The sequence below is a fragment of the Dreissena polymorpha genome, chromosome 3, assembly GCF_020536995.1.
Source record: "Dreissena polymorpha isolate Duluth1 chromosome 3, UMN_Dpol_1.0, whole genome shotgun sequence".
Classification (NCBI taxonomy): Eukaryota; Metazoa; Mollusca; class Bivalvia; order Myida; family Dreissenidae; genus Dreissena; species Dreissena polymorpha.
Genome location: NC_068357.1, coordinates 132,524,103 through 132,547,813, shown reverse-complemented (window position 1 = coordinate 132,547,813; position 23,711 = coordinate 132,524,103). Strand labels below are relative to the sequence as shown.

General features: G+C 34.5%; 1 protein-coding gene across 5 annotated transcripts in view; it reads left to right on the top strand.

Moving 5' to 3' along the window:
- The first annotated feature begins 2,014 nt into the window (after positions 1–2,014).
- LOC127871510 (uncharacterized) overlaps positions 2,015–23,711 on the top strand; it is a 58,485-nt gene continuing 36,788 nt past the window's right edge. For 4 of the 5 annotated variants that reach the window (XM_052414506.1, XM_052414505.1, XM_052414503.1 and 1 more), the window contains exons 1-14: positions 2,015–2,128; positions 4,186–4,297; positions 4,489–4,722; positions 10,265–10,471; positions 10,687–10,899; positions 11,199–11,420; positions 13,770–13,916; positions 14,070–14,216; positions 14,943–15,086; positions 16,118–16,252; positions 17,084–17,314; positions 17,820–18,038; positions 18,234–18,371; positions 18,942–19,076. In XM_052414506.1, the coding sequence (XP_052270466.1) occupies positions 4,234–4,297; positions 4,489–4,722; positions 10,265–10,471; positions 10,687–10,899; positions 11,199–11,420; positions 13,770–13,916; positions 14,070–14,216; positions 14,943–15,086; positions 16,118–16,252; positions 17,084–17,314; positions 17,820–18,038; positions 18,234–18,371; positions 18,942–19,076 (2,236 nt within the window). In that variant the 5' untranslated portion in view covers positions 2,015–2,128; positions 4,186–4,233. The remainder of the gene's footprint in view (positions 2,129–4,185; positions 4,298–4,488; positions 4,723–10,264; positions 10,472–10,686; positions 10,900–11,198; positions 11,421–13,769; positions 13,917–14,069; positions 14,217–14,942; positions 15,087–16,117; positions 16,253–17,083; positions 17,315–17,819; positions 18,039–18,233; positions 18,372–18,941; positions 19,077–23,711) is intronic. The other variant, XM_052414504.1, reaches the window with a different exon arrangement.

Genomic DNA, 23,711 nt, shown 5'->3' with positions numbered 1-23,711 from the left:
TAGACATTCTTTTGGGTCATTGTTTAGTATACGTTGATACTCTGGTAGCTGTTTTGCCCAGTTTATACCGAAGCTATTCGCATGCGTCAAATCGTAAGCAATCTTTTGCTTCAATGTTTTATGCATCCTTTCAACTTTCCCCTGACTTTGAGGGTGATAAGGGCGACTTTTTATATTCTTAATATTGAGAACTTTCAACAACCTTTTTACTTTCCCATCGAATTCACGTCCTCTATCATGCTGAATTATTCAACATGTTTAGGGGAACACCAAAACGACATTTGTTTCACAACTGTGAATATTGGAAAAAAATCTGGTGAAATTAACATAAATGGAATTCAGAAAAATGACATAAATATATTCCGATTTCTATGAAGAATTGTCGTTTGTACTTATTTTTGTCAATGACAACTGTAATGTATGTGTCGCTTAAGAGACTTTTTTCAGCTACTGAACTTATCTTATCGCCGTACAAGAATATTGAATGGACACAGACCCTAGTGCAAGCCTTTCTTCAAATTTAGGTAGGAAAATCGGATAGCATGTTCAGTTAACTGGTAATTACGACCGACACGGTGTCCTTGTCATTTGAGCCTGATTACTGACGTTGGGTGTAAAGCCGTTCACAGAGTAAAGTGAGCTGTATTCGGCGATAATTTGATTATGGGTTTAGTATCTGATGCATTGCGCAGCTGCACCCGAACGACCACCCGTTTAAGAAGAGAACCCGTAATTCCTGGCAGTTTTCATAGACAGGCATTTTCCTTTGTCGGCCCCATAATTACCCAAAGAGCTGAGCACAGAGGTTGGGACCAGAGGTCTCGGTGTGATCCTGGATCAATGATTCTATCCAAGAATATATGCCTTCTATCGCTGATTCAAAGATGGCAAAGCTGTCAGTCTCCAGCAGAAATACCGAGGCATTCACATGTTGTTCTACCCAGACGGTTCCTGTCAGACTGACCTTAAATAACCAAACTTGTCGAAACGGCCTTAACCCCAAAGCAAAAACTTACGGGCCCCTCGCTTTTCCGATTTCCGACCGATTTAAAACAAGGATTTTGTCATTTTTAACTACAGCTTAACGTTTTTGGTCGAAAATGAATAAATATGACCGCTTCGCTCGATCTTCACCGCAGCTGACAATTATGGACAATACTGACCACAACTGACCATTTCGGACAATACTAACTAAAAACTGACCATTCTGGTGGAAGTCGGCCCAAATAAACCTCGTCGATTAATCTAGATCTAACCTGAAAGTTTTAGTCATTTTAACTTCATTTTTTCATTTTAACATGACTTACAAAGGTGTGCGACATTTATCGTTAATGTTGCGACATATATCGGCAGTTGAAATTTTTGCGACATTTATCGTTAAAGTTGCGACATATATCGTCAGTAGGATTTGCGACATCTATCGTTCCTTGCGACATTTATCGTCAACGTTACGACAAATCTCGTAGCCTGCGACATATAACGGCGATGCGACATTTAACGGCGCTACAGATAGTCCATGATGAATTTTAACTCGTAATTGTAACTGGGCCAACATTTGTACCTATGTTGCAAATAAACATGAAGAGAGTAATTTGGAGAACCTCACACTGATTAATCTTACATAATGAATGCGATTAACCGATCATTTCAATGAACTCAAGATATAAGTGGCATTTTCAAATAATTAGCGCAATCTATACAGTAAGTTTAGCAATCTGGATTCAAACGTATGATAATTATCATATTTCTGCACTTTAATATGTGCAAAATTAATCCTTAAAAACAGTAAAACCCCGTTACCGGGCAGTTGTATTTATCAGGCGATATGCTATTACTGCTTTTCATAATAATCACAGTAGTACTTCATGTCTACTTCAGACACTAAACGGTTGCTATATTGTGCCTAAAAGTTAATATCTTCATATGCAAACATAATTTTATATATCTTAAATAAAATGGATAACAGAGGACATCATGCAGATAACGTATCTGACTATATTCAAACTTCCGCGTTATTGTGTTTCCATTACAGCCATTTGCATTATGTGACGAGTCGTGTTCTAGATGTAGTAAAATAATTATTTGGTTTTTCTTCTTTTTGGATTATTAAGAAATAAGAAACAAAAAGGTATTTATTTTCATTTACAAACTTCTTATTGTTATTTCTTATTTTAGAAATAATATATCACCGAATATGTCGACAAATTTACTAAAATCAAAATGAGTGCTAACAAATACAGAAAACGTTTTTTTTTCTTGTTCTGTATGCCATACTTTTTGCACTGGCTATTGTGATGCGTTTCTAAAATATCTACGCATGGTTAATAGTGTGTTGAATTGTACGCGAGTTGTTCTTATTTCAATGGTTATGCGTTACCAGCTTTGTATCAAATTCTAGCCAATTTTAATTATCCCCGCCGAAATTTCGGAAGGGGATATAGAAATAGTCTCCGTCCGCCTGTCCGTCCGTCCATCCGTCCGTCCGTCCGTCTGTCCGTCCGTCCTTCCTTCCGAAACTTTGTTCAGAGCATTCCAAATCTATTCAATGGATTTACTTTAAGCTTAGAATATAAACAGAAGGCAACTAGGAGAAGTGCAGTGACCAAGAACCATAACTCTATCTACCTTAGTTTTTTAACTATTCCCCTTTATATAATTCCAAAGTAAATTTTTGTCCGGAGCAAAACTCTAAATCTACTGAAGGAATTAACTTGAATCTTGAAATGTAAACAGATGGCAATTTGGAGAGGTGCAGTGACTAAGAACCATAACTATATCTACCTTACTTTTTGAATTATCTCCCTTTATTTAATTTGAAAGTACATTTTTGTCCGGAGCAAAGCTCTAAATCTACTGAAGGGATTTACTTGAAACTAGAAATATAAACAGATGGCAACTAGGAGATAGGTCTACTGTTTTATTAAACACGTATTGCTGTCTCGTTTAACTGAACTGATGATATTACAATACTGAATGTTTACACTATTACCATTCATTGTTAAGGACAATATTGTTAAGGACAATGTGATAGCTGTGAAATGCCTGCCACCATTCAATCATTGGTCTATAGCACAAAATATTTGAACAGCAACATGTCGGCACCATTCCAGTACCATATACAGACCGCATGTTGACTTGGATTAACATATAGGTATATAAGGTTAGTGCTTATGACATTCATATAATTTCACACTAAATTTTGTTCAGAGCATATATACGTGTCTATGAAAGAGTTTAACATGAAACTTAAAATATATCAAGGACAAGTGTAGTGTCTCACAACCATAACCATAACTATGTATTTTAGCTTTTCAATTTTTATTATCTCCCTTTATCTAATTTTACAATAATATTTCAATTTGAACACTGAAGTATTGACTGTAAAATGAATAGATGAGTTTAAGGAAAAATACAGTTATCAAGAACATTAACTGTGTATAGTATTTTTTTTATTACCTCGCTTTCTTTCATTTTCATATATTTTATTCTCGACAGCATTACTCCAACACTTTATACTTAATTGATCCTTGAAAAATAAATAGATGACACAGGTGCCATGTTTTACAAATATTATTCTACTCTCTAAAACACATGTTCTCATACAGGCAAACACATTTCGGCGGGGATTGCCATCTTATCATAGCTCTTGTTAGTATATGAATCAGGAAACTGCAGTTGATTGTCTTGAGAAAAAATCCTGTTATAATTCATGACCAACTGCTTATGGCAACTTCAAAACATATTTTGTAACTTTTTATTTTAAAGCAACTCGTGCAATATTGGACTTTTATTCAATAGTGTAAACATCAGATCATATTTCATTAATTATTGATAGGCGAGAGTTTTAACACAACATAAGGTTCATGCCCGAAGATATTATTTTTATGCGATTCAACAGACTTATTTTAATAAGTTAATTCAAATGAACAGTTTCATGATTGACTAGCTCCCAATCCATTCAACTCTGCAGTGTATTTAAGGCATTTCAGGTAAAATCAGTGTAAAAAGTAACAAACATACCATTTGATGTTAATTTAACGAACAGAAATAATCCGCGTGTTTTACCCGAAATAACTGAAGTTTTATTTAGTTTTACTTTTTTTTAAATAACAGCAGTAAAGTGTAGTTATAACTTAAACTGAGCTTCTTTTGCAACGTCTTATTGTTTGTGTATTGAACTTTCAGCGCACTACAGAAATACTATCACAATCGTCAACAGACACGTCAACCAAAATGAGCGCTTTAACCGCACTTTTTTTAATTCTGACCATGTTTCGTTTAGCCCTAGCATTTGAAGGTAATAGTGTTCTAATTAATACAGTTGAATTTATAAAGAATTAAACGTAATACATTAGAATAAGTAACAAATATAGCTTAAACAGTAAACCGTAAATAAATTAAAATGGTGTTATTAAGTGTTAAGAAAGATGCAAATAAATTTTATAACCAATCTTTGTAATCATACAATGAAAATTGAATGCTATTCAGATCGCGAACTGATATCATATCTTGGGAACACCGTTATTGTTACTAATGGTGAATCCGTTATAAACTACGAACAAAAACAGTGGGTTTCAACACGGGTTATAGACCGCAAAATTGGTGACCCAAACAGCTGTGACTGTTGCGCGGCATTTTCACGACCTGCGTGGATTCACATTGATCTTGGAGAGCCACATCCGTTCATAAGGATTGAGATAATCGGTAGAAATGATAAATATAGTAAGTATTGACCTTTTGCGTAAACACTTTTTAAAAGAATGGTTTTTAGATGCGTCATCATTACAAGCTAAATTCATCAAATTCATGTGTTTGGACTTCATACTTCAAATTAAATATTACAAACGGTACACTGATAATAACAATGATAATTTTTAATCGAATAACATATGGACACTTTACCGTAATAATGATTAAACACTGTTTGAGCTATTATTTACAATATTATAACAGCGGCATGTTAGTATCTGAATCAGATATCGTCCGTTAAAAGATCGATAATTTAATGGACCAATGTGCGATGAGTGCAAGCTCTGTGTGGCGTCCAGTGTATGCTAAGGTGCATGTAATTGGTAAAATTATCAAACCAGCCACTAAAGCGCAAACAACACACTTGTAACGCCATGAAAATAGTTTTTGACTTCACGAAAATTTGCAAAATGTATAACTGTAATAATACTTGACCAGGAATATCATCTCCATTTAAATAGTTTTTCATGGACTATTGAATGTTTACATTTGTGCATGTGTCAAAATAATAAATGTACCATGTATATTCCTTAAATACCATGATAGCACAACAATTTATAATAGGCCCTGTCAACATGTCACTACGCTCTACAGTAATAGTGTTTGTTTACTTTTGACTTTTGATGTACATGCGGTTAAGACGTTCGAGAATACTTTGTGCTGAGTCGATGATAACGTAGTTCTATCTACATTTTTTAAACGTTTCAGAAGAAGAAAAACAATTGTTCAAATTCAAATACTTATATTATTGCCCTATAAATATATGAGGTTTAAGAGATAATTGACTCATCTATTTAGAATTTGCATTGAATATACATTGTATATACATTCACATGTAAGTTGATGAATTCGTATTTGTTTATTGTACTTATGTGGATTATGTTCGGCAGCTGGGATATTTTTACTCTTTTTAAAATCGGTACTGAACGTTCGGTCAGACGAGAGCCGACCTAGCATTTCTACGAGTTCGAGACGGGTTTTCTTGTAGATTATGTTGGCAAGTAGCCGTTTGGTGTCATTTTTCGTCAAGAGGCAACCTTTCCCAACAAAATGGTACATACAAAATTGACCGCCATTTAACTACTAATGAATGGCTTATATATATATATCTACATGGGAGCCTGGGAGACAGAGTTATTTTCAAAATCAAACAAACATCCAATAGCCTACTTCCGGTTTGTTGATGATGTTTGGGGCTTGTGGACACATGGTTTGGAGGCACTAAAGACATTCCATGCGGTTGCAAATGAAATCCATCCACGAATACAGCTAGAGCTCCGTTACTCCACAGAGCAGCTCGAATTTTTAGACACCATGACGTCTATTCGAAAAGGAAGGCTGGTTTCAGACCTATATACCAAACCAACAGATCGGCACCTCTACCTGCACATGGACTCGTCGCATACCGAGTCTACGAAGAAGGCCATTCCGTACGGCTTAGGTGTGAGGCTAAAAAGAATATGTTCGGAAGAGACGGACTACAAAAAACACAGAGATGAGATAAAAGAGCAACTACAGAAGCGAGGATACAATGGCCGATTCGTCGAGACAGAGCTGAAGAAAACTGATAACAAGAAGCGAGAAAATCTGCTGCATACAAAATTGCCTTCAAAAAGTAATTCCAGGGTACCGCTCGTTATCACTTTCTCCAGAGCGCTACCAAATGTCGGCCATATCCTCCGGAAACACCTGCCAACACTCCACATTTCAGATCATATGAAAAACGTTTTTCCTGAACCCCCGTTAGCAGCATTCATAAGAGACTGCAACCTTCAAGACATATTGGTTCATAAAAAGCACAACCGGATGTTTTTCCGAGTTCACAACAGGAGCGGACCTTGTGGGGCACAGAGGTGCGCAATCTGTCCATACATGATGGAGGCTGAAAAGTTCAGCGACACCACCGGAAAAAGCTACAATGTGCGGAACGAGGTCACCTGCAAATCCACCAATGTAGTCTACGCTGTACACTGCGAACGGTGTAAGACCTTCGTATATGTAGGAGAAACGGGAGATACCCTGTACCAGCGACATCTTCTTAACCTGTCCCGCATACGGACTCGACACAACGACCCGGTAGCCGAGCACTTCTACACAAACGGCCACAGCGTCGCAGACTTCCGGGTCATGGGACTCGAAAAATTAAATGGAACCGACGAGTACCGGAAGACCATTGAACAACTTTGGAAGCGCAAACTGAGGACGTTCAAACCATATGGACTAAACACAAAAGACTAAAATTGGCGCGCAATGTAACGTGCGATAATATAACGTCACTTCCGCTAAAGATGATATGCTTATTCACAAATAAACGCCGCTGAAGAAGACCGAGAGGTCGAAAGATACGGCAAATTTAATAAAAGCGTTTTATATTATATATATATATATATATATATATATATATATATATATATATATATATATATATATATATATATATATTTTCAGCATTTCTTGGCAAAATGATGAAAAATGTTGTTTTATGACATATTGATAGTGTTAAAGTGACTTGGCCACGCGCCCAACACCTGTGGGACGGACGGACTGACCGACCGACGGACGAACGGACAGACACAAAAACAGATAGACAGAAAGACGGACAAACACAAAACACAGACAAACAGACAGACGCACGGGCAGACGGAAATACAGACCGACGAACATTCGTATGGCGAAACCATTAGATCTTTGACAAGAACCGAGTGTTCCGAATGAAAATTACGTCAACTTACATCATAGCGAATCAAAAGGACATCATTTTTAATAAACCCGGATGATAGTTCAACAAACACACATCATACCATAATAAACACAAAGCATACCATGACAAACACACAGCATACCATGACAAATACACAACATACCATGACAAACACGCCGCATACAATGACAAACACACAGCATACCATCACAAACTCACAGCAACCATGGCAGACACACAGGATACAGCCACAAACACACAGTATGCCATCACAAACACACATCATACTATGGCAAGCACATATCGTATGATTAACCCCACATCATTTCAATGAAGCACCCATCATTCCATGACAAACAAACAGCATTTCATGACAAACACACAGAATACCATGACAAACACACAACTTACCATGACATACACGCAGCATATTATGGCAAACACAAAGCATATAATCACAGACACACAGCATATCATCTTTAACACATAGCATATCATCACAAACACACAACATATCATCACAAACACACAGTATACCATCACACTCACACAACATACTATGGTAAGCACAAACCATACTATTATAAGAGATTATATTGAGAATATATGTTATATATACGGAATACCTTCAAGCAATTTCCTAAAGTATTACACATTAATTAAAAGCATACCCATACATATTAAATCTACAATTAATAAAAATAACACACCATGTACTCAAACATCATTCACGGAAAACATACTTGCAAAACAAAACAAAACAAACAAAATATTTTACAAACTACAAATCAAACACCCAGCAGAAAACTCCAAGATTCAAAATAAATGGCAAAGCCTTCTTCGAGAACAAGAATTTAATTGGAAACAAATATTTATCATGCCATATAAAACACCTATAGATAGCACACTGAGAAATGTTCAATATAAATATGTCCATAGAATCATAGCTACAAATAAATATCTTTTTAAGTGCAACCTATCCAACACAAATTTATGTGATATATGCAGCGAACACATTGAAACAATAGAACACCTTTTCTGGGAGTGCAAACATATTCAAATTCTATAAAACCAGTTAACAACATTTCTAGAGAAACAACAATTACAATTAACACTGTCTCTCTTAAATATCAGTTTCGGTGTAAATACTTTTAAAATACCAGAAATTAATAACACTGTGAACCACATTATCATATTAATGAAATATTTTATATTCAGCATTAAATACAAAAAACAAATACCTACTTTCAACTGTTTTATAAACTATTTAAAACTTAAGATCTAAATTGAAAAACAAATTGCCCTTAACAATGATAAACTATATATATTTGAACAAAAATGGCAACACATTAAACTTTTATAACAAGTCCAGAATGCTTTCTACCAACTTTATGCAACTCATTCATATTCATAACTATTCTGTAGATTTTTTTTTTGAAAAAAACTATATATTAGCATATCTTGTATAACATGTTTGAACATTATTGCTGCTACACGATATAAGTTTTTTGTGGCATCTTATGCATGTATGCAATATATGTCTTATATTGAATAAAAAAAAATGATTAAAACCCACATAATTTCAATGAGCAAAAAGGTACCATGTGACATATAAATTAGAAGGCACATGGTACCTTTTTGCACCAACGTGGCGATATATCAATAGTCAACAAGAGACAGATGAGGCGTTCCATAGACAATCACTATAAGACTGAAATACTGTAAAACGGCGATGAGACAACAAATAAACACACAAAGCAAAGTACAGCTGGCGAAAACAGATACTTTGAATCGCGAAACAAATAAATGACGGAACAAGAACATAGAAAAATACAAATATGAATCGTTCCGCCCTTTAAGTTAGCTTTATTTGTGCAAGTCTTGGACTTTGCAAAGTGTCGTTAAATTTAAAAACGTGAACTGTTATTGTCCACTGATATATAAACCAACAAATGGTAAATACAATCAATGAATGGGCAGTACATGTGGTTATTGCAGAGTTACCAATTAATAACTGATTAAAATCTCACCTGCAACGAATCCAACTAATTTACTTCTCATTATCACAGTTAATACAAATTCATCCATATCCCGATTACCAACCAAATAACGATCTTAGCTACTGATTCATATCTAACCGCTATGTTACCAACCAAATCACTTCTCACCAGAGCGCTTAACTTATGATTTACATGTGTACATCACGTTTAGAAATCACATCAGATCTCACCATAATATCTTTGCCTACAGTTCACATATCACCAGCACAGTTACCAACAAATTTTAATCTCAAAAGCCCAGTTACTCCCTTAATCACATCTTGCCACTACAGTTAACAATCAAATCACATCTAACAAGCATGTAGACTTTCTGATCAATATTTTACCAGCACGGTAAAATATTAAGTCAAATCACACGATCAGATCATGTATTTCCTTCTCTTAAAGAATTGTAACATGCGCTAGGATTTTTTTTTCAAATTCGAAATTGTGTCTTATTAAAAATTCAGGGCAAAAACACAGGGCAGACAGATATGATAAGCGCTTGTACAAATTTTACACAGTTTCCTGTCTGATTTTAAATTCCGTTTTGTGTATCATTTACACAATAAACTGTGTATGCAATCGCCATTCCTCATAAAAAAAATTTTACCAAATGAATTTGACTTCTCTGAAGTGTTGAATTAATGTTAACAACGTGGGCATTCTAATGAACATGTTAATGCTCCATATGAGTATGAGTAGATAACACGTAAAAGAGAATAGCATCCCATAATCTGAAATGCATTGAGATAATATACGTGTTCCCTTTCAGGTAGCCAGTCAAGTAACGTAAATATATCTGTCGACGATGGATTTTCAAGCACTTCAACCATATACAAAATACATGATTTAAATGGAACGTTTACAGTAAATAAATCTGAATCACTTCCTTTCGTTAAATCAATCAACGTGTCATCAGTTGCTAGCGATCAATACAATACGATATTGACAATCTGTGAAGTTCGAGTTTTTCAAAAAGGTGAGCATTTCGAATAAAACGGATCTTACTCTTAGATGTGTCAGACCGGAAGATTTGAATTTAAAATATGTATGCAAAATATTTTTTTGATAACGCAACATAACGCAACATATTTATTATCGTACAATATATTGAGCATTATAATTACAATGCATTGTGTCACGGTGCAACATTGTAAAACAATTACATTATTATGCAATCTGACTGTCTTACAGTTGTCAACATAACATCGCAGTCATCCGTGTACCAAACGTGTTATTCACAAAACGCTTTGAATAACCTAAACTTTACCGAATCTGGTGAAAATGATGGTCTAATATGTAAAGCCTGCAGTGTAACAAACGGGGAAGTGAATAAAGATCCCTGGTGGGAGCTTGACCTAGGACGTGCATCGCTTCTGAGGGAAATATACATTCTCGGTCGAACTGGTATGTAAGGGTTCTCTTTAAATTCCCAAACATTGTCATGCTAATTTAATTTTAATAAGAAACGAATGAAGCAGCTATTAAAACGACAACTCCATATATTGTATTTGGTTGCTAAAAATCACATTAGATTTCGTATTCTTACTTTCATATTCGGCAACTGTTCTTCAATTTTTCGGTTTTTCTTATAATCTGTCCATGTACATTTTTTGGAACATTTCAAAGACCTACATACATAAATCATGTATACTATTTATTGTCCTTGGTATGCATCAATGTGGTTATGTCATGAACGGTTTCAGACACTACAACTGAGCTTAGCTCCCAAAGTAAAAACCTTGTCGTCTACATAAGCAATACAACGCTGAAATCATCACAACACTCAACGGGTGCGATTTATCACTGCACGGATACATCGTGTGGTCTAGTGTTTCCAAAACCTAGAATCGCACGATATATCAATGTCCATCATTCACTCCAATACCCCGTATTAACGCTGTGTCGAGTTCGAGTATACGCTGGAGGTAATCTTATTTACGTATATGACTACTGTATAGCATAGTAGTTATACTTTATCTAAAACCGAATGTGTCAACATTCCTAGACTCTTATATTGTTGTATAATTATAGTTGACGTTAAAAAGAGTAAACTGTGTCTTCAATATACGTATTCACTATACCAATCGATAAAACGACTTATAAATTAACTTTTTATGCTTCGTGCCATACTCTCAAAATTATACGGTAAATGTCACAGTATAAATGTTTCTCCAACTGTGAAACATCGCACAAAAGTAAACAGTTTAATGACCATATTTGTATATGTGTATTTTATTGCAACATTTTCGTTCGAAACGAACACGTGATGTTAACGTATTGCACTCAACAAGTGCACTCTTAAACCGGTTGTTGACGAAATATACCAACACTTGAACAACAAACTACCCTAAATTCAGAGGATTTAAATAGATTTATCGTATTATTTTCAACAATGCATAATGCACTGATGTTCGTATACGCAAAAATCTATTAATATAATGTGGAAGGAAAATCAGAAGCCTGACATTCAAACATTTCAGATACGCGTCGGCTAGATTCAAGGACTTTGAGATACTTGCATCAAGTTCACGTATTAGTGTCCGTAAACATTCGATTTAAAGCAGAGTAATTGTAAATTTTAACACGTCCGTGTCTTTAACACGTGGCCTACTTTACGTTTCGTATATGATGTTTAAAAAATACATCTAACCATCAAATAAATCGCCGTGTATTCATCCGTGGTGGAAAAGAGAAAGTGTTTCGTGTTACTTCATGTATATAAGCCATTTGGCAAGCTTATTATTTGTGCGGGCATAATTAATAGAAAGTGGTTATTATGGGACATTTTTTGTTTCGTTCTTTAGTGTTGAAAGCGCCAGAACGACAACATATCAGAACACCAGTTATTTAACAATTGTAAAAGTTGTCGAATCGGAGTATATATATTTTCTGTTTTTGTCTGATTTCGTATGCCATAGTTAAATAATGCAATATTTCTTGTTGTTGTTTTGGTATTGATTCTTCAACATAGGAACAATGTTGCTGATGCAGATTTGCTAGTAAGTTTATGTTGAGACACGAAGAGTGTAATCAAGATATTGACATTGCACTTTGTTTTGTCTTGAATGATATATATAACGTAAATGTTTTTGGCATGTTTCAAATCCAAATATTTAATAAATGTGTTGTGTATTTGACAACGTGCGTCCTCATGTTACACGATACAAACAATGCGAAGATAAGCATATAACTGTCGAAAGCCACATTTTCATCCTTGAATATTTGATACTCTCGCTATTGGTGAATAACACTTCTAGTCGTTGAGTAGCATTTTGTATTAAAGTATCTCGCTAACCAGCTGATCAATACAGATGGAAATATATGTTAACAATTTGTTAAAAAAATGACATTGAAGGAAAAATTACCTATTATGACCATGATGATTAGTTTCCAACGTTGAAATAGGCAACCACTACGTGTGTATTTTCTGTTTTCTATAATCACGGTTGATTTAAAGCCACACAACTTATTTGACCTAGTAAATTTAAGTATAAATAAGAAATATATTTTATCTATGCTAATTAAAATATAATTGGTGGTTACAAGGTAGAATTCCGTCTTTTTTGCGCTTTAAAACGTAAAAATAATCGCGTTTGTCGAAATGGACGTATACGTCTAGAAATCCTACTTTCGGTTTTAAAAGCGGACCGTTTGTAAATAATAAATTACTTGCTAACTAGGCTATAGATTTAATTTTATCTATGCCAATTAGAATATATCTGTTGGTTACAAGGTAGAAATCCGTCTTTTTTGCGCTGTATAACTTAAAAATAAACGCGTTTGTCGAAATGGACGTATACGTATAGAAATCCTACTTTCGGTTTTAAAAGCGGTACCGTTTGAAAAATGATAAATTACTTGCTAACTAGGCTATAGATTTAATGACAATTGTGCACACTTTCAAATTGCATCTATATTTATTGATTAACATGTATTTCATTTCAAGGTCAGAGACAAAGTGTGTGGCTTTAAAATCGATTTTTTAAAGACTTTAATTCGGTTTTTATCCTACCGTAAGTTTACAATCTAACTGAATTAAACTGGGGCATTTTTCGGAAATAATAACGTTATGAAGTAAAAAAAATGGGGTCATTTAATTATAAAATTGTGAAAACTCTAACTTTCTAAAACTATAGTGCATTACCCGTTTTAAATCATTGATATTTCCCTATAAGCCACTGGAATGCGTTAAAAAATATTGTGTGTATGAATATATTCGATGTCTTTCGAGAATTTATTAAATGCATTATAATAATTTTAATGTGCATGCGCAGAATGCTCTGGACGATACGGTGACAACTGCACATACGAGTGTAGTAACAATTGTCTTAACTTCGAAACCTGTAACAATTTGAATGGCGAGTGTCCAAGCGGATGCATTGATGGATATGATTACGACATAGATAAAACATGTGCAACGCGTAAGTGTGTTTAAGTTCGGAAAACGATTGATTATATGTTTGCTGAATGTTATCGGCGGGTTTTGCAGTTTATTACATGCATATCAAACAAATCTTATGTTTAAACAACATTATCAACGTGTCATATGTTTGCATTCTATTGTGTTTTTGCAGCATGTTCAAGCAGATATGGGCATAATTGCACGAGTATCTGTAGTACAAACTGCTTCAGCAATTCAACGTGTAATTTCTTAAATGGAGAATGTTCAAATGGATGTGCACCTGGATACGACTATAAAGTGGACAGAACTTGCAAAACTAGTACGTATGTTCCCGGGAAATAATTGATACGAGTATAGTTAACAATTGTTAGCCATTATGGGCATCAAATTTCAATATGTTAATATAAATAGTCAGCAAGCTATGTGATATAAGTGCTGATTCTTAAATTAATATAACAATTGTATTCGCATGAATGCAGGTGATATTGTGAAGAAAAAAACAATAATTTTACGCATGTCAAAATATTAAAAGGATTTTTATAAGTTTATCAATCTTCAACTAAATGTCATAAAATCTTAAAATGTTTTGCATATTATGATCAAACCAAGCGAAATACATCATGACTAAAAATGTGAAAACAACTTTAGTTCACATACATTCAATCTGTGTTTATATAGGTAAAAACAATAAACTGTGTACAGGACTTTTGCCAAATGCGTATGCTACTACTATATAGCGTTAACTTATCGCTGTTTTTCAACTACTGAACTCATTGATGCTCAGCGGCAGCGCATTAATCGTTAGTTTCCAAACTTCAAAGTTAACAGGTGGTTCATTCAAATAGGTTCTTGCTATTTTAGCATTAAAAACTATTCAAAATTAAATATTTTTGTTAGTTTATACATTTAATGACATTTAAACAAATACAAAGCTCTTTAAAAAATGTGCCTTCAACACATCCATAACTAGATGTAAACTTTTAGATGTATTCTAAATGTACGCCGCAATTTTGGAAAATATTATTAATGGCATATAATTATACAGCTTGTGTCAGGAGGTATGGTCTTAATTGCACGAGCGAATGTAAACACTGCCGAAATAATGCAACCTGTAGCAATCTGAATGGAACATGTCCCGACGGATGTGTGGCTGGATACGACTATGGTACAGATAAAACATGCACAACTCGTACGTATGGTGTCTTTCCTAATTGTATACGACTAATATATACGAATGTGTGTTTAATTCAACCTAGGATTGTTTCGTTTTGTTTTTAACACGTTTTGAAGTTTACGTCACTAATATTTTGACAATGCTTGCCAATTAGTGCTGCAACAATATACCGGTATATCGGTATATATCGCAATACGCAATCCGCATATTGTATTGCGATACGATTTTCGTCATACCGGTACGAAAATTTTGCAAACATGCATCTACATTTCGTTCAGAAAAGCCATCCAAAATAATGATACATTGTATCAAGGTAAACAAAACAAAGCGGTATTTTGTAAAAATAAATTGTTACGTAAAAAGTCTATTATACAGAGTAGCGTTGTTACATGGGAACATTCATTCTATGCTTTTAAACGAATTATCGTTGGATTAATTACGCACAACTAAATGTTTCGTTCGATTCTGAAATGAGCATTATTAAATTTGTAATCCGAATTTCGGAAACACGCTTCCGAAATGTAATGCTAACACGACAATAAAAAAGTGCTTTATTCTTTTTCTTAATAAAAAGCGCGCGAAAATTATACAGACATGTAGAACGTCGCGTGCAAAGTGTGGGTGTATTTGTGTTGTATAAAACGGGAACATCACGTCAGGCGATTTACGCGTGTTCAGTGGGGAAAAAAAACCGCCCAATTGGAAGTTATTTCATCACATCTTTAAATAGTAACAAATGCCAAAATGTATTTGATATTTAAGAAAATTGGTGAATGTTTGTGTTTTGTATTATTCTTGAGCATTTTTATAGTAAACATTTACCAGAATTTGCTTTAAAACTGGAATATACGGGATTATCGGGTAATTGGCGAGTTATAATTCTGGTACAAGTAAGCAATATATTGCGATATATTGCAATACGGGTTTTTGAGCTGACAATATATCGCAATACGCTTTTTGGCGTATTGTTGCAGCACTATTGCCAATCCTAATAATATATTTACTCTGTGAACATCGTTTTCAATGCATGATTTTTCATTGTGTAGCATGTTCTGGTTATTTTGGAGAGATGTGTTCATCCCAATGTCACTGTAATAACACAGCTTATGTTTGTGATCCGTTCAATGGCACATGCGCGACTGGATGCCTTCAGGGGTGGAGTGGATCTAACTGTAGCGTTGGTAAGCAGTCGAAGTAGATGCAATACAAAGATCATCATAATTATCATCATTACATCATTATTATCATAATCGCCATCGCTTAGAAACGCATTATAATGTATTCTACTGTTGATGCGTTATTGTTTCGGTCCCATGTAAGTTTGGAGCAAATGATCAGTGTTCTCAATTTTTTATTATATACCATACGATTCTAACATGTCAGGTTTGTGTTCCGGTTGTGTTCTATCGGTCAGCTCATATGTTCCATTGTTAACCATGTTAGTTCTTATTAAGAGAACCCGTAGGAAACCAGTCATTTTGATATACAGCAGTCGGGTGCAGTTTGCCTTTTGTGAAAGGAACCAATGACCATTGACCATTGCATATATTGTACTTTCAAAATTAGTAAAATTATAATGAGGACATTTTCAGTCAATATAGTTTCGTTTCGCCTAAGATAAGATAATTATTATGTAATCATAGTTAAAGTATTACCAATAAACATTTTTTCTGCGTAATAAGATATTAACTTGGTACTTATAGTGTTAATTTAATGTCAATGACTCATTGCGAAAATAAATACTTCGTTATTCAAAACACCAAGAATATTTGGAAAAGAACATTGGGTGTACTTTTTCATTAAGGAAATCCGACTCCAACACCAACACCCCCCCCCCCCCACACACACACACATCACACACACGCGCACACACAAATTACATGGTGCACAATTTGAAAGTATGTTACATATTTAGGAAATAATCGAATATTATATTGTTTAACGATGGATATTTAAAAGATGATACATCTGATAATGTTGATTTTCTTTTTAACTGTGCTATTTCAATTTAGATCTAAACATTATACGTTCTGGAAAATACAATGTCAGCGTATCCCAGTCGAGCAACTACAGTAATTGCACTGCTGAGAGAGCGATTGATGGACTTTTGGGGACTCGAACCACAGACGACGCCGTGCTATGTAGTATGTGTAGCACAACGTCCAATACACACGCTCCGTGGTGGCAGATACAATTCGATAGAAAAATACTTGGTTTAAGCGTCCGCGTGTTTGGCAGGAAAGGTTATTATCCTGTTTGTTTATCAATGGCTGCATATTTTAAGACACATAAACGCAATTATGACTATTGTGCACAACTTATGACATTTTACATAACACAAAACTAAGTTTATTTTGTTTATTGACCAGCTAAGTCTTACGATAAACAATCGCCTTAATATGTGCGACCTTAAAAACAAACACACACAAAATAAATGCAGCTCTTACATTCGAGGAAACACGTAAATAAGTACATCATTGTATTTACACTTACGTTGTTTATGATGAGTTCTTTGCGACTTATGCAATATCAACACATATTAAAAGTATATAATGATTTCGTATCATTAATCGTTGCCAAACTGTTAACCTAAGAACTAGTAAAGTAATCGCGACTATTTTCGCTCGTCTTGTGGTTAATTCTTTTGTAACTGAACAGAAGTGTAAAAACTTTTTTGTCTAATGAAACAGATGGTTACGTATTTGCTGTTTTATTTAATCATCCTATTTTTTTCTTATGAATTTTGAGATCAATCTAACACGTGGCAAAGCTCAAACGTGGATGTGTACGTCAGCAATGAAACATTCACGGATGGGAACAACGGTACTTCAGTTGGAATCATACAGGACCCAAGTTCAGATTATGGCGAAACACTTTCTCTCAACAAAAGTGTATTCCAATTTCTGCGTATAAGACGATGGGATGACAGATATATGACACTATGCGAGGTGAAAGTATTCGATGCAGGTAACTAACACGGTGATACTTTTACTCGAGGTTCATTATAAAAAATGTATTAACCCCCATAATAAGCAATAATATATCACGCTAAAAATATGGACATACTTGTGAGCATCAATAGCAGTTAAACGTTTTAAATCACGACGTACACGTGTAAATAATGTAAGTGAAGTTATAGTGAGTATTCTAATCGCTTTGTAGACTGTCTTCTTGGACGCTTTGGAGACAAGTGCCGTCTTCAGTGCAACTGCGTAGATAATATGCATTGTGATACCGTTTCTGGCAAATGTACCCACAACGGCTGTAAACCTGGATGGCAGGGAGATGCATGCGACACATGTTAGTAAACAAGCTTGCGTAGTTTCACGTTAGTTTTACGGTCAACTATTGCTTTTATCCGAACGACTGTTATAAAAAATATATATTTACCGACAACAACTTTGTATCTTTATGTACATTCTGTCACCGTTAGTATAATATAAAAAGGTTTTAAATTGGACACTCTTCTGGAAAGTTAAACATTATTGCGAGAAACGAAATAACTTTGTTTCAAAAATGTTGAGTTTAAAATGGTAGATGATGCGTTTCACTATTTAATTTATTGAACCATGGAGTAGTTAAACTGTATTGTGACACTGTTATATTTTAGATTAATGTTTATTTCCCTTCAAACATAGAAAAGGGTTACACAAAATTGTTTAACGCATATTTTGGCAAAGTATTTATTCATCGTCTTATTCTTTACTCTAACAACAAACCGTTTCTAACAATGGTTTCGTCATAATTTAGCGTCGTCAAATTTTTTGTGAAAGCGATCGTCTGATAAAAACGGTTAATTTATCTTATGTTTTAGTATAGTTTAATTTATTCGATGTATTCGATTTTTATGTGCGTATGTTTTTGCTGCAGTTTGTGGTTTGCACCAATATGGTCCCGGCTGTAGTTTAACATGTCATTGCAACGGTACAGACGATTGCAACAAAACCAGTGGCAGATGTCAAGGTGACTGCAGCAACGGGTGGAAAGGAGAAACCTGTTCAGAAAGTAAATAGCTATTGCTTATATTATTTATGTTATCCACTTTTCCAAATACGTCGTTTGTGTGGTACAGTTGCGATTATATTAAGGCGAAATTCTGAAACGAAATTCTTATAAAACCATATTATTATTTTTTTTTGCTCATTATAGTCACGGCCGTTAATCACGCGCGCCACCTCTTTGCGATGCATTAATAAATGAGTCAATGCAACTTCCGAGGTGGCGCTCAGGCCCGGATGTTTTGAAATTCCATAGACATTTTTACAGGGTGATTAGGTTTTATATGTTTTTCAACATAATTCGCATTATTTTTAAAATCGGACAATGTAGTCCGATTCAGCGAAGATTGATTCGTCCAAAAATGTACAGACACGTACATTTTCAACCCATTTAAAAACGCGAGAACCTTTATAAGTTGTTGCATGGTGGAGTTTTAAAAAGCATATCGATGAGTTTTTCATGTGTTACGAGAAAATATGCATCCAATTAAATCGCTATCGGCATCAAACGATTGCGTACAACATACATTAGATGCTGCATGCACAAACATATTGGCTTCTTGCCGATGTAGTAAATAATTGTGCATTTTTCCAAAAGAGATGGAGCCAATGCTTAGGAGGTGGCGCTAATAATAGGAGGTGGCGCCAATGCAGGATGTATCAATTAACAGTCATATCGCAATGATATTATCACATGACGTAGATTTGATAGATAATGTTATTTGTTATATTAAATTTATTTTTTAACGTACTTACGAAGGCCCAAATATTTACAGAACATAAACACAATATATAATAAATAAGATGATTATATATATATATATATATATATATATATATATATATATATATATATATATATATATATATATATATATATATATATATATATATATATATATATATATATATATATAAGTGATCAACTCAATTCTCAATTAAGAAGACACCAACATGAATAAAACATATTGTACGATGTATACCAAAAATGTGTAATACTCAATCAAACCAATAACTTAATGTTCAACATTATCAACATAATACATGGACATCAATAGTTGTATACAGTATGATAATTCACGAAATAAGTATAAGATAACACTTCTTCTTGAAACTATGATTTGTGGCCGTTAATCCAAATGCTTAATTTACTAAAAGGCAAGGTCAACGAATCTTTATTAGGCTCATTTATGTTGTTTTCCCACTATCAACTCCAAAAAAAATGGTGATAGCTCGGTCTTTTTCCGTTAACATATTTGTATAATACATGTTAATCAGTCAAACTGCCAAAGATCAGCACAAGTGGCGATAATTAAGCGATTGGTCTCCAACAAATCAGCGAATTAGTAGTGACTTGTGTCTGCTCAATTGTCAATAGTCATGCATTTAGTTTATATCCATTTAGAACATTTAACACTGATCACATGTGATACATTTACATTCAGTTATGATATTAATAGAAAGGTACGAATGAAATACATTTGTAAACAAAAAGGGAGTTGGCACAGGAATATAATGAATGGTTTGTCCATCGTCACTCGAAACTCATTCTTTTCTTATTTCAAAACCTTTGTTCCCATTTTAACTCATAATTTTACTGTAAATAGTGTCGTCTCCTCTTCCTTTACATTTCGGAATATTGATCAACAAAGTACTCTAAAAAGACGTATATACGCAAAAGCATTTTTACCATAATAACGTAAAAATATTTTTAAATACAACTCACAAAGCATAGTCAACCAGTCACCATAAGATCGCGGACTAGTTGATAACTCATCCTCGACATTTTGCTAGAAAGCATTTTTATGATGACATTCGGTTATCTACGGAATCCGGATCTCGCCCTTCATTCATCAAGGGCGACACTAGACACACGAAGCGATACACGATATTTTGCGCGACAGTCGCGGCGACGCACGATATTTTGAGTGACAGTCGACGCGACGCACGATATATTTAACACGATATATCGCCCTTGTGTAGGTAGCCCAAAAGGCGATATATATTATTAAATATATCGTGCGTCGCCGCGATTGTCGCGCAAACTATCGTGCGTCGCCGCGATTGTCGCTCAAAATATCGTGCGTCGCCGCGACTGTCGCTCAAAATATCGTGCGTCGCCGCGACTGTCGCGCAAAATATCGTGCGTCTCTTCGTGTTTCGTGCGTCGCCATGTGAAAGCCCTTTTAGTTTATGTCGTTTAATTATTACAATGTATAACCGAAAACACCAAAAAAACATGCAAACGAATTAATTTGTAGTGAAAATGGATTTATCTTTGAAGAAAACATCATGTCTGACGGGTATTTTATAATTGAGTGGCTTGTCAAATACATGGTTAATTGATTTACATATAAAGCGAGTAATTTGCAGCATTGAAACTTGTCTAAATGGTACAATTATGTTATATTTAACCCGTACTGTCTAATATACTCGCAACAGAATGTGAACAGGGGAAGTTCGGAGTTAACTGTTCATCGATATGTCACTGTAAAGAAGGGTTTGCATGTCACCACATTTTTGGAAATTGTACCGGCAATCAGTGCGCTGCTGGATGGATAACTGACAACTGTAGCAAAGGTGTGCCTTTCGCTAAACCTAATGTATCTTAAAAGGTTGTTGTAGATCTATTTGAGCATCTTAACTAACGCGAACGCCTATACAGTATGAAGGATATTTTATTCAAACTTCAAACTATCGCATTTCTATTTTCTTTGCGATATCTTCAAAATATCTACTCGAGTAAAAAAGTTACTTCAGAATTTTCTGCAAGTATTGTATTTGTTTCCAAAGTTCATTTTGTGTTTGAGATGTATATAATTTCAAATAACGTTTTGTAGTCCATACCGATGGCCTACTGATCTTAAGAGTGTAATACTCTGTTAACTCGTTAAAGCAAGTTGAGACTTGTGAACAGGAAAAATACCCTATGCTGATTTAAAGGTCATCGAGTATCATGTAATGTAGATAGTATATGGCGTTAATAATATAGTTTCTCAGCCGTAATAGTGTATAAGATTACAAGCATTAAGTAATTACATAATGTTATGAATGTTTTTAATAGAATGCGTTTATGTTACTATTTAAGTTTTAAACTATTATGACTAATTGTATTCTATTTGTTCCACTTAAATTGTCAGTCACAGTTTGGCAAAAAATATTTTGCTCCTAATGCTGCTAATACTTCTACTACTACTACTACAACAACTACTACTACTACTACTACTACTACTACCACTACTGCTACTACTACTACTACTACTACTACTACTACTACTACTACTACTACTACTACTACTACTACTACTACTACTACTACTACTACTACTACTACTACTACTACTACTACTACTACTAATACTATTACTACTACTACTACTACTACTACTACTACTACTACTACTACTACTAATTCTACTACTACTACTACTACTACTACTACTACTACTACTACTACTACTACTACTACTACTACTACTACTTCTACTACTACTACTACTACTACTACTACTACTACTACTACTACTACTTCTTCTTCTGCTACTACTACTACTGCTTTTTTATTATATGTTCTTGTTCACCAAGACATGGGAGGAACGTTATAAAAACATGTTCAAAGAGTGTTTCAGCGCTTAATGAACGGAGCGCTGACAGCGAAACCTTGCTAGTATACGCTTGCTTGTGCTAGAATCGACATTCTCGGACATCTAGCCGGCCATGGAAAAATGGAACCGAACCCGCAGAGGATTAAAGCGATCGTGTCAATGCCGAACGACCCCAGGACTACCATAAGACTGAAATCATTCATGTTATCGATAGACTAAAACCGCAATTACAAATAAGATTTAACGTATGTCGCTGTAACCGATCTAGCCAATAAAGGGAGATAAATTATTTGGTTGGGGAATCGCTGCATGAACGCGTGTATAATTGATTTCAAGAAAATTTTAAACAATCACCAAACTTGTAAACGGAATATTAAGGTTAACCATTTATCCTACGTGCCTCGAAAATAAGTCGTAAGCTATTGCAAATAAAGCAGAAACTATTCCATAGATGAGAAGAAATGACTTGCAATAATTCGCGTGGGAATTAGGTTCCAAACGTACCTACATGTCAACACTTTTGTTCTAGTGACTGAACGTAGGATTCTTGTCGAAAAATAATTATTTGGGTCCTTATATTTAAGGCTTATATGTACAAAGTTGTTCCCATAAATGATTTCTGAAAATTGAAAGTTTGAGCTGATTTTCTGATATAACTTTGGTATCATACTTGTAACCCGGTAAAAATAATTTATTAATCCTTTTGGATCTACATCGGCAGTGTTTGAAAAAAGACAAAACGGGACAAAAAAGCGACATATTCACTGAATAATCGGAAGCAGACTATACAGTTGTCATATGTTGTGTTTTTCGATTACTTGTATTATTCTATATAATTGTTCAACTGCTGTTTAGCATGCCATTATTTGGTGATAAAACAAATAAGTGATAAAATATGTAACCTTAATAGTGATATTCTATGTGCATAAACTCCACAATTTGAGTCCTCTGCATCTAACGGGAGAAGTGACAGTGGTGTATTAATCGATGAAAACGTTCAGTGATAGTCCGCTTATACCATGGTTTAAATCACTGAT